Source organism: Musca vetustissima, unplaced genomic scaffold, assembly GCF_032173495.1.
Source record: "Musca vetustissima isolate MV318-11 ecotype Yass unplaced genomic scaffold, APGP_CSIRO_Mvet_v1 utg900, whole genome shotgun sequence".
In the NCBI taxonomy this organism is placed as follows: domain Eukaryota; kingdom Metazoa; phylum Arthropoda; class Insecta; order Diptera; family Muscidae; genus Musca; species Musca vetustissima.
In genome coordinates, this window is record NW_026885828.1 from 109,245 (window position 1) to 122,246 (window position 13,002).

The following is a 13,002-nucleotide window of genomic DNA, read 5'->3' on the forward strand; positions in this document are numbered from 1 at the left end:
GGGCGGTATGAAAATGTAGGCAAATGTTTAAAGAAAATAACATTTTTCCCATACAACAGTCATAGTGAAAACATGGATTCCTAAACTTCGCTTAGAAATGTTTCAAAATTTAATATAATTCACTATTCCTTTAATACGGACAAACAAACAAATAAGCTAGGTGAATAAAAATACGCCTCAACAAAGCCATTCGAATGGTTCTTTATTAAACTTTTGAAGCTACCCTCGTCGTTTCGTTGAAACATCTAGACAACATGCATTAATAAAATGATTTTGTTCTTAACTATCAACAGAAGATCTTTACATTGCTTGTCTACTTAGAACCTGTTGCTCATGTCGTACTGGGAGCCATTCTTGAAGCATGCAACATAGTCATCACATTATGGCTGACGGCTTGGCGCTGATACTTTTACTCTTCCAGCACCAGTTTAATTTGGTCAGTCTACGTGTAAGGTCGTTTCGTTTCGTTCGAGCAAACAAAAATCAACGTTCTAGGCATCATAAAAAGAAAATACAATAAAAATCTCTAAGCGAGCATCGAAATAATGGTTTTATGAAATCGCAATAAATAAAAGTGGTATAAAAGAAATTCAACATTTAAATATTTTCTAAATATATCACATGGATGAAGGTGTTCTAAGTGGTTGTCAAAGTCTAACACAAATGTCCATTTCAATTTAGTTTTCACTCTTTGCTGTGACCGTGAATATATGTCTCAAGGTTGATATTCTACTTGAAGTCAAACACCCTCGCTCTATTGACACATGTCATTCATTGATTTCCGGTCAATGAAAATGATGTACAAATGAATGACTGTTGACTTGCCCATTCATGAAAATAGACTACCACAGAGAACAGCAAATGAAAACGACGTTGTTGTGAACTAGATCACAGAGCTAGTGTCATTGTAAAAATGTTGTAGAAATTCTAGTCAATGGTGTCATTACGAATGCGGCACAGTATACTGAGACCAGCAACAAAGATAGGAATAACGACAACAGTTATACACGTGAATTATGAATATGTTATGAATTTGTGACATATAATGGAGAATTGGTGTGCAATAGCAATTGGATATTGCTTAGAAAACAAAAGACTTAAGACACAAACGTCGATACAAGACTACACTTGAAATGACAATATATTTCTTGATTCACACATGTCTAAGAAAGCATGTGAACCCCGTCAATTTAGTTGCCAAATTACAACAAGACAGAGATAATCTTTCAACATTTTACACACCAGCAAATGCTAATCTCCCTTTAATGTGGTTAACTGTTTGTTTTTAATAATTTTAAAATTCAAATACAGAAATGAGTTGTTATTTTCGTGATATTAACTAGCAACCATTACAAATATGTAGAAACATTTTGCGAACAACGTTTACTCGGTATAGAATTATTTATGATAGGAGATGATTAAATGGATTTCAATTAAATGCAGATCAAAAGACTTAGGACACAAACCCATGCCTACAAATAAAGGTTTGATATATTTAATTATTGCAGTCATAACCACAGGAAATTCTTATGGAAATGAAGCAGAAATATCGATAACATTCACCAAAGATGTACCTATGGAACAACAATTTGATACTCACAACAGGAGTCATCTATATGATTATTCTCGAATTAGGATTTAGCTCGGCACAAGCAAGTAAGAACATTACTCCAAACACACACACACACACATGATCAGAATTAATTAAATCTACTTCTTAAATAAAAACAAAGACATTTTAAACGCCATACTGGGTGTACCAACGGAATGTTTACATCAGGGCGGAGTATGGCCCTGCAGACTTTCATTTTCCTGTTGGTTACAGGGTGGTAAACATGCTCGCGGTTGTGGCAATAACAAATGGTTCTTCTCCTGTTGCATAGCTGCCGACGGTGACATTTCCCCAGCTGCAAATCTAGTTGAGACCGCTTTGGTAGAATACAACAAAAAAGTAACTAATCTGCCGAAACGTGTTTTCCTACGCAGACGCGATGACAATGACATTACCACAAAGGTGAGTTATATAGAACACTCTGATTGCTATTATTAACTTCTAATTCGATTGTTGTAGCCCGAATGTGGTATACCGCACAATTTCCAAAATACCCTACAAAAACGCATCATAGGTGGCAGGCCAGCACAATTCGCCGAGTACCCTTGGCAGGCTCACATACGTATTGCCGAATACCAGTGTGGTGGGGTGCTTGTATCGAAAAACATGGTGGCAACCGCAGCCCACTGTGTTCAACAAGCCCGATTACAGGATATTTCCGTTTATCTGGGAGAGTTAGATACTCAAAATTTGGGCCATGCCCAGGAACCACTGCCCGCAGAGAAACACAATGTCATACAAAAGCTAATACATCCACTCTTTGAATTTCGTATGACTCAACCGGATCGTTATGATTTAGCTCTACTCAAATTGGCCAAGCCAACTGGATTTAGGTACAATACCTTTTGGGAGTGTCGTCTGAAAATTCTAAAATTAAATTTTACATTTCAGTGAGCACATATTACCGATTTGTTTGCCGGTTTATCCAATACGTCTGGCCGGCCGCAAAGCTGTAGTGGCTGGTTGGGGGAAAACAGAAGCAAGTCTGGGCCAGGCTGGAACGAATATGCTGCAAGTTGCCACCGTACCCATAATAAGTAAATTAACTAAATCGATTCTAAATGAAAATGAAAAAAAAATAACCGTTTATCTGTTTAGCTTCTTTGGAGTGCCTTCGTTGGCATGAAAGCAAACAAATAAAAGTGGAACTGTTCAATGAAATGTTTTGTGCGGGGCATTCAGATGGCCATCAAGATGCTTGTTTGGGTAAGTAATTTAAAGCATACTTTAAGGCACTACAACAAAAAAAAACGTTTGCTTATGTTTTGTTATATTTTCAAAGGAGATTCTGGCGGGCCGCTCATTGTTAAAGAACGAGGTATGTCTTGTAACGACAATAATACATTTGCAAGTTTCTAATCTATATGTGAATGTTTTTTTGCAAAGGTCGCTTCTTTTTGGTTGGCATTACCAGTGCTGGATTTGGATGTGGCGTCGACCATCAACCGGGAATTTATCACAATGTACAGAAAACATCCAAATGGATTCAAGAAATGTTAATGCGTCACGCTGTTTAGATGTTGTGAAATAAGTTCGCAATGACTTCTGTTTTAGTTTAGAACTAGTTAATTTGTGTGTAAACATCTACATTTTAGGCTTTTAGTAATCAGGGTATTTGTTGTTCCAAAAAGCATTCAATAATAAAACTTATTTATATATTCTACTATATTGTGTGTATTTGTTCTTGAAAACGTTGATTGGGTACCTCTAAACAATACAATTTCGCTAATCCGGATAATCCACTGCAAATCCCAATCCGAATTGCCAAATTTTCCGGATTATCAAGGTTTTCATTATTAAATTTTAATATAATTAGTGTAATTTTTACTAAAATTTGCTAAATTTAATTAAAAAATCTAAAAAAAAAAATAAAAACCTTATAATTGCTAAAATATTAACTTTTAATATAATTAGTGTCATATTCAGTAAAATTTGCGAAATGTAAATAAAAAAAGTCATAAAAATAATGTATCTACATAATCAGGATTTAGATTCTGACTCCGGATTATGAATATAATTTTATTACCAGTCCGAATATATATAGAATACACAATGAGTTGGGAAATGCAGTCTGGATTATCGAGATTTTACTGTATGTAAATAATTGTAAGTAACATACAAACAAATGATCTCGGTTGAAAAACTATTCAATGAAATGTCGTATGTACAGGAATATTTTAACATGGAATATCAATTTTGACTGACAGTATCATAAATCATCCACACTGTATACTGCATACTATTCGTCATCTACCTCTTTAGATTTTTGAACTCCAAAACTTACTTCAACACATACAAACGTTAAGACTAACCGCCCAAAATAAATGACTCAATAGAAAAGAAAAAAGAAGAAAAAAAAGCAAAACTAGTTTCTGGAATATTTACTTGGCCTTGCAGTCGGTCAGTTATTGGTTACAACAGAGACAAATCATAAAATATTAATAAGATTTTATGGCGACAAGTAAAAACAAAGGGTTGGCTGTCTTTCAGCGACGACGATGTGACTGCCGGCTGCAGCAAAGACGAAATGTTGACAGCATACCCAAAACAAAACAGAAGAAAAAACACTATTACATAACAATACGTTGACGTTTCTTAACTGCGGGCAGAGGTAATGAATGAATGGTCAAATTGTTATGCGTGATGGGTAAGTGTGAAGATGTTCCAATTCAGCCAATGACATTGTTCGATTATGACTAAGATGCGAGATTTTCAGGTTGGTGACATACTTTTATTGTGTAAATAAACTAATTTTGCTGAAACATGGTCTCATGGAGATATATCAAGCTTTTAATAAATAATAAAAATATCGGATCTTTATCGACATGGTCTGTGAAATATTATATGTTTTTGACAACGCTTCTTCCGTGAGCTATTAAGAGATTATGGCATCTTTGCGATTTCAGTTAAGTTTCTCTTTACTCTCAATTGAAAAATTCAGGGGGATACAGCTATATGCTCTTCAATTATTTTCACTTTATTATATGTTCGGTGTTGTTAACAACACTTTTTTTTAATAAGTTTGGCCTTGTCCTAATCAACAAGTTGAAGACAAATATATAAATGTAAGTAAATAAACACTGGATGAAGTGGGAACCTCGCGCCGTCGTTCATGTCACCACTGCATATATACAATTTATGTGTTTATATTTTGGAGATTCCCCTGTTATTATTGTTGCTGTAATATTTGTTGTTATTAAGTGCAAATAGCCTTTTGATTGTTGTTACCAACGTTGTGCTAGTTTCCTAAATTTCTTCTAAAATTGGCAGTGTTTAAGGCCAAAATGACATAATTTGTTGTTAGTCAATAAAAAAGTAACAACATACTCTTATTTGCGTATGTACTCTTGTGTGTATATGTACAATTTTGAATTGTCATGTACGAATACATTTTACGAACAGTGGTACGAAATAAATTAAGCTAGGTAAAATGCATCTTCAAAGAGCAGATATAAAATGTTCATGATTTATTATAAAAAAATTTATTAGTATTAGGTTTGTATGTTTATATTATTACTTATTGTATGTGTCTTCTAAATATGTGGTATCATAATTAAAGTGTAAAATAAAAATTTCGTGTCGGGTTTTATAGGTTAATTCGTTTTTTGGTACATTTAGACTATAAATGTGTCCTATACTTTGGTTTGGTCCCCAGAATAAAACATTTTTACTTAATATTGGTTTTAAAATATTTTGCCATGTAAATTGGGACATATAGAATATAAAAAGTATATAATGTATATTGATTTTGAAGACTATCTAGTTAATAACAATAAAAAAAAAACAATTATTTTATTGTCAGTGTGATAAAGATAAACGAAAAGCCCCCCCAAAAATATTGTGTCACATGTATTCACTGTGCTGTGGGCGATGAAGACGATACGAACGGTTGAGGTAACTTTGTTTATCTGATAATTTGGCATTTTTATTTGTCATTGTTTCGGTGTTGTACGGTTTCATACTCTCATTGTAATGCGTTCACATTTACCAAAGCGTATTCGCCTGCACACTCTATATTCCACGCTCAGCTACTAAATTTGTTTGACTACATTCGACCATGGCTCTCTTATTTTGGGCCTACATAGGCAACAGCAACACCGCTGGAAGTTAAATAAATGAATGTGCAATTGCCGTTGCCTCTTCTTCTTCCACTTCGTTATATAGTGTCAAATTGTCATTGTTGCTTCTGTTGTCTTGCGAAATTATATGCATACCATATAGGCAGCTACATGGATGGATGTATCGTATGTATGTGCGTATGTAAACAAATAAACATTATTGGACATAATTGGAAAAATACCTTGGATTACAAAATACAAATTAACACAGAAGTCAGTCATTCAACCAACCAGCCAATCGACATGCCTGCCTGCTGCCAACCAACTACAAATAAAAACAACACACACACATTAAATGTGTCATAAACACGGATTTCAAGGTTAAACTTGTTGTGCAATACCAAAACGTTACAGCTGAAAATAAAATGCAGTTCCGTTATCAATTCCGACCATCAAAGTTGTGGTTCTTAAAATGACGGGTATAGGTTTTTGATTTTTAAGACAGATTCGATTTATTACGCTTAGGCCAAACTTTGCGTTGCGAAAGTGTCTTCCTTTTAAAGGGTACCTTCTTCATGATAACTTCAAACCAATAGGGAACAAATTTATTTTTAAAAATTAAGATTGTGCGCCCCTGGAATGAATTTAAAATTCAGTTGTTATTATTTATTAAAAAGGATTATTCATTTCATTAGAAAGTAAGGTTTTTTTAATGAACGATTGATGTGATTTTAAAACTATCTGATTTATAAGTAGTTTATAAATCAACGCCTGACAAGGATTTAAACATATAGGATATAAAGTAAAGCTTTTTTCTCAACCATCTCTAACTCTCTCTCTCTCTCTCTCTTCTACTCTCCAAATTATTATAATACGACTAATTATCTGCATGAAACAGCTGATTTTCAAATAAAAATGCAAAACGCTACGTTCATAAGGAACCGCACGCTTCTCAACCTCTTCGGTGGTTGTCTTTGAAGCTTACAGTCACACACCGTTTATTGGGGTAAACACCATGCATCGGCACTTACAATTGTTGTTAATGTTGTAATGCACGCAATTTGTTGGCTGAGTAGCGGCTGAAGTTGCTATTCGGCACGGCCGCCGTTGTGCCAATATGCGAACAACAAGTCCGTCCCAATGACAATGCATCCATCCCCCAATATTTTAAGTGTGACTCCACGTCTCTTTCGATCGACATTGTTTTGTTGTTGTTGCTACCTATATTGACTCACCTCACTTTCGATTTCATTTGACTGTTGTGTTTTGCTTTGCCTCTCTGGCGGTTATTGCGGTTCACATTGTTGAGCTGAGCTGAGCTTTAGGCAAAACCGCCATTGAGTACGTAAATCATATATTCCCATGTGTGAGCTGATAACGCCATTGAAGAGCGTATTTACGCTCGTCCATGGATTGGCATGAGCTGACTGTCGTCCAGTGTTATTAGTTATTTCGAAGTTAAAGCATACTGATCGATTACACCGGAATACATTTCAATACAGACGACAAATTTTTACGCGACCTCCACCACCACCACCAGCGCTGCCTTCACCACCGACCCCGTGTATGCGCCCGTACTCCGTTCGAAATAATTACGCGAATTTCTTCAAAGTGATTTGCATTTACAAGTGTTGACAATACCTAGTCACATCGAATCAAAAATTCAAAGTGAATATTTTCAACGAAACCAATAACAAATTACAAAATTCAATCTAAACAAAAATATTATTCCAACAGCCGGTACAACAACAGCAACTTATTAAGCTTGACTGTGACAATCATTGTGAATTCGAAAATTTTGTCACAACGGGGCCCAATTAGTGCAAACCTTTTGTTATTATCGTCTTATCCCACAATATGTACTCCTCGTATTGAAAATTGAAATTAAATCGAACAAAAATTGGTTCTCCTCAAAAATTGTGAATCGAGAGAATTGCCAAAAGTCCGACCGACTATGCTAAGCTACTCGATACGATGGCTCATACCACTATGGACGTGTGTAGTGATTGCAAGTGCATCGCAAAATTACAATTCAATTTACAACACAGCTGTCACTCCAGAACTTAAGCAAGCCATCCAAAAGGAATTGCCCAAGGAAGCTAAGTTTTTCGATGAATTGGATTGTAAGTGTGCAACAAAATAATAAAAACAAGTATACAAGAATTTTGCAATTTTAGAAAGATGTGTTTGTAATGAAATCAGTTATTGTTGTTGGCTATTGCGATTCTATATTGGTTAACCATTTGGAAACCGGTGTTTTTCATTGCCTTACATTCTATATTTTGTACCTATAATCTATATATAATATTACAAATAGTTTATAAACACCAAATCTTTCGGTTAAACAGCACATATGCTAGTAAATATCAGGAAATTATTATTTGGGCCATCTAAGAATCAAAAAATTGGGATAAAAATGAAAAAAAAAAAAAATAAATTAATTAAAATAACATTTCAACCTCAATTATTTATTAATAATGCATGACGTGGACTATAGTATATAGAAAAGGGATTGCATTTGTCAATGTGCGGTATTTTGAAGCCTGAATGTTGATATAACATCACAAGTTGTAAAAACGAGACATCCAAAGAAAAACTGGGACCTGTCGAATTCAAAAAATTGTTTGATTCAAATTTCTAAAAATACGTTAGCAATTTGAAAATGCGCATATCGTCATCATAAATGCAAACGGACGTAACTAAAATTTTATTTATTTTACAGGATAAGCAAAAAACGTTATAAAAACAAAAAAAAATTAAGTATGCCTCCCAATTTTTTTTAATGTTTATTTTTCAAACCACTTTTTCTTTTTACTAAAGACCCAATATTTTTTCCGATTACGATAGAGTTTTGTTAAAATCAACTTAGATACATCTCGTATATTTTCTAACATTTTTACCTAAAAGGTGCACCAAATAACCTAGTATGATGCAGAGTATCTGATTTAGATATATATTCTATGTATTTTGTGCACAAAATACGTCAAGTTTGTATGATTGAGATGAAATTTTGAACATTGCATGAGCATTGCTCCAGGGTACCGAAAGGCTAGTGTCAAGTTTTCTTCAAATCGGTCCAGATTTATTCGTATAACTCTCATACATACTTTTGTTAGATTTCATATAAATAGTACACAAAGTATCCTAAGTCTGCTTCAATGACATGAAATGTTGCATAGGTTTCAAAATTACATGTGTATGGATTATAAGAAATTGGTTCATATATCATCTGTTCTCATATTACATATCAAGCTTCCTACAAACATGTTTTGTCTGTTCCATCGACATTTGTTTTGCTTGGTTTAAATCGGCACATATAACGATCATACGGCGATATTGTATGTACACAAAGAGGAGAGCGGATATAGTCGCTCCCGTCCGACTTCTATAACATGGCTCAATAGCGATAATTTCTTGTATTGAGATTTTCTACTCAATGATTATCCAAAGTGTAAAATTACAGCACATTTGGTTAAAATTGGTGGCAGAACTTCTCAAAGTTCCGATATTTGGGATGTGCAATTATATGGGGCTCCCCTTTTTAGCAGAAAGAGTTTCCACATTTATATAAGTTCAGAATTGCTATCTTTAGTGTTTTACAGGAGTGTAGTTACGTCTTTTGCATTATTAATAACATGCTATTGTAGTTACATCCGTTAGAATTTCTTTAATTAGCTCAAAAATCAATTGACAAAAAGTCAATTTCGAATTTTTCTGTAGTTACGTCCGTTTGCATTTATGGTGACGATATACATTCTAAAATATTTCATATCAAAGAACTCAGCCCGAATTTATATATAACACTCATGACCGAGTTCGAACAACCTCCCATACGAAGAGCGACATCACTAATATTTTAATTTCACGAAGCTAAAATACTGAAAAATGTCACCACAAATACGGAAGACTTAAACCATCATTTAATGTTCTTGTCATGCTGTAGTTTGTTCATATCAAAATTGTACCAAATGTTCATTCTCATCTGTGCACCATAAAAACGAATGGATTCAAAAAATGTACAATTAATTATAAATTATTTTGGTTTTTCAAATATTGAATTATATTAGCTAGAAAATCGAGTATTTTGTATTGGATAACAATAACTTTAACGTTCAATCTCAAACTGGTAAAAACAGGATCACATGCCCTAAGACGAATTCATTCCAACAATTAGATCGAACTTGATACCAAATAAAAACAAAAGCACGTATTTAATAGCATCAACTAATAAATTTCATATGATTATGTATATGATGCAAATATAAAATTGAAATATTTGCCAAACTTCAGTAGTGTTGGCGGTTTATTTGGGATACCACCTATTTGGGATTTGTTTTTGCAAAATATTCAGGCTGAGTCCCAGTTTGTTGTTTTTATAATAAACAACTATTTATTAGTGGGGAATGTATGGCATTGTTTGCCGGGAAGACTACAGTTTCGGATCACGCCACTGATCCTCATCTTAAAATGTGTAAATGGTTAAATATGAATTGTAAAATATTGCCGGACACTACGCTATATGTACCCAGGATAGAAGGTACAAACGAATTCATCAATTACTTCATATTTACCCAGTGGTAACAAATGATAGCATTCATTTAGTTTAACTTTCAAACTACAACATAAAATCTTTAAATTTAGACTTAACCACTTCGATATGACCAATAAATTATTTCAACTGCAACACAATGTTTCTTACATAAGCCCTATTTGAAAACAGCGAACTTCTTGTAAAACGTATTTAAGTTTTATGATCATTCCATCCATATTCGAGACAAGAAACCTCAAAAAGTTTTTCTACAAAATTTAAAACCCATAACCCCAACCAAAGAAACACCTTCTTTCCATACCACGCCAATCATCATCATCAACTCATCATGTAAACCAATTAAGGCAGAGTTGATTTATGTGTAAACATCTCGGAAGGGAAGTCTTTGAGCTGCTCAAGTGAAAGTAATTCATTAATCCAGCACCCTAAAACAACCAGAAGACAAGATTCTGCCCTGGTCTACTCTGCAATTTGGATATATTACTTCGGACTTTCAACAGCAACAAATAAAAGACCACAACGACGACAAGCCATCAAATGACCGTTCGTCATTCTGTGTGCGTGTGTGTGATATCTGCTTGCACCCTTTTTAACATGACCAACGAAATAAGAGATCAACTGACAAGAAACAGACATTAAAACACACACACACACAAATTGTTGAAATTAATTTCGGCTATGATTCAAAATGTAAGTCTGTGCGTATCACATCCAGACTTCACAGATTTTGTATAACCTCCTCATAGTTATATTTGTGTTCGTAGGAAATACCAATATCGAATACCAATATCACATTTAGATAAGATCATCAAAATCATTATTTATAGTGTCCTTCCATAAGGATATAATCATATTCAAATTTTACAAATAGTGCTGGGCCAATTTTTTTTTTGGACAAAAATAGTAAATCTTTTGGATTACTAGCGGAAACAATTATGATTTGGATCAAATTCTAGTTATATAATTTAGTTTGTATTTTTTTATAAAAAAGATTAGCATGTCCACAATCCGGAACTCCCTACTATAGTATGTCGATTGGAAGGAAATTATATAAATATGCCCTATCTGCAAACATGATTTAAGTATTGAAGAAATATTACGATACGTAAAATTTGTATTAATGTACGATCCAGCCAGACGGACGGACTTTTCCCAATAATAACACATTAGATCATATATATATAAAGGTACATTCCCCTTCACCTGAGTTTTTGACATATTTTCAACATATAGACCCTTTTGGGGGAGGTACCAGAAGGATGGATATAGTTTTAGTAAAAGGGGTGGTACTAGAAGGACCACCAACTAGATTGGCAGGTATTAACCAGCCGGACAGACATTTCAGCCTTAAGGCTGTGTGTATAAAACTTGAGTTTATATGTATAAACTTTTCCTACCAATTTTTTCTGAAAATGAACATTTTATTTAAATTGAACTGGAATACTCAACATTTATAAATCTAGTGTTCGCACAGATGGATTCATAATTTGGATAACTTTGATATATTTTATTTACCTATTACACCAAAATTTTATAGAAATTGAATGCTCATATAATTATTCTATTTGAATAAATCACAAATAAGAAGAGAAATTCGATTGGCAACGATTTTTGGTCAGTTGATTGTGCAATTTGTTGTTGAAACAATCATCTATTGGGAATGTAAAGCTATTATACATATATAATATATCACCAAAAAACTTTTATATATATAAAATATTTCTTCAGCATTTCATGTAACAATTAGCTAATGAAAATATTGATAGCCAAAAGTTCAAACTAAATTATGTTCGCTCGAACATAAATAATTTCGCCCCAAAGGCAGTTTTTTTTTTTTTTTGGAGCACAACTATCAAAACAAACCAGATCGTTTTGTCGGTGCAACAAGTTCAATGGCATGCAATTCAGACATTAATATGTACCTGTAAGCGAGTAAACAGCTAGCTGCAACGCCACCAACGACAGAGTCGAATGGAGCCATCGACAGTCAATTGTGGCAAGTGTGTCCGTAAAATCCAGGAAAACAACTTTTCCAATGCCCGGACACAATCATGTAGCTGTTGCAGCAACAACACCACCAATAGCACCAACATTATATTAAGACAAGCCAATTTATGCAAGTTGTACAACAACTACAACAGGCAATAGATGCATCGTGTTAGGTGTAGTTTTTAATAGACGTCGATAGAAACAATTTTCAGACTGTTAGACGAAAGAGTATCAAATCAACACTTTTCTGATTCCGTTTTGAAGAAACAACAACAACATAAGAAGCCTCGCACCAACATTTCCAACCACCCACAACAAGAGGAGAATAATGTATAGTGGCTTCCTCTTCCACACACACACACACACACACACATCCATATACATCAACACTAAACAACAATTCAATTACAGCATTTTGCTGAAGTGCGCATGCGTACGTTCGTACATTCATCACAAAAATGCCATTCGGTTGAACTGGAAGACGGTGCACACGAAGAAGAAGACAAGCGACTAAGCCACAGACGAGTTTAATTAAAAAAAAAACTTTAATCAAAAGAAAACAACCGAAATAAATATAAAACTCAAAACAAAAACATCAACGATGACGATGACGACCACGGCGACGACAGCAAACAAGTGCAAAGAAAGGCTGCAATAGTGGATGAATGAAGAAATGCTGAGTAGTTGGACGGATGAAGATGGCTGGATTGGGTTGAAAAGTGAAAAGCGTATGCGATACGAAATCGCTGAGTTTATTTCTGTGTTGTTTGTTGGATTATTTTCTTCACTTGGTT

The 13,002-nt window shown here is 34.1% G+C and overlaps 1 protein-coding gene across 1 annotated transcript; it reads left to right on the forward strand.

Annotated features, from left to right (window-relative positions):
- Nucleotides 1–1,568: 1,568 nt before the first annotated feature.
- LOC133333062 (serine proteinase stubble) lies at nucleotides 1,569–3,252 on the forward strand. Its single transcript, XM_061541395.1, has 7 exons — nucleotides 1,569–1,656; nucleotides 1,734–2,014; nucleotides 2,072–2,445; nucleotides 2,504–2,649; nucleotides 2,711–2,818; nucleotides 2,895–2,930; nucleotides 2,999–3,252. The coding sequence occupies exons 1-7, from the start codon at nucleotides 1,569–1,571 to the stop codon at nucleotides 3,127–3,129; spliced, it is 1,164 nt and encodes a 387-aa protein (XP_061397379.1). The 3' UTR covers nucleotides 3,130–3,252.
- The last annotated feature ends 9,750 nt before the right edge of the window (nucleotides 3,253–13,002 follow it).

What these genes read in the sequence shown, in the direction of transcription:
- LOC133333062 (XM_061541395.1), top strand. Translation starts at nt 1,569, where the DNA reads ATGTACCTATGGAACAACAATTTGATACTCACAACAGGAGTCATCTAT. An exon ending in GCCAAGCCAACTGGATTTAG is followed by an intron (nt 2,446 to 2,503) that starts GTACAATACCTT and finishes TTTACATTTCAG; the next exon opens with TGAGCACATATTACCGATTT. An exon ending in CCATCAAGATGCTTGTTTGG is followed by an intron (nt 2,819 to 2,894) that starts GTAAGTAATTTA and finishes ATATTTTCAAAG; the next exon opens with GAGATTCTGGCGGGCCGCTC.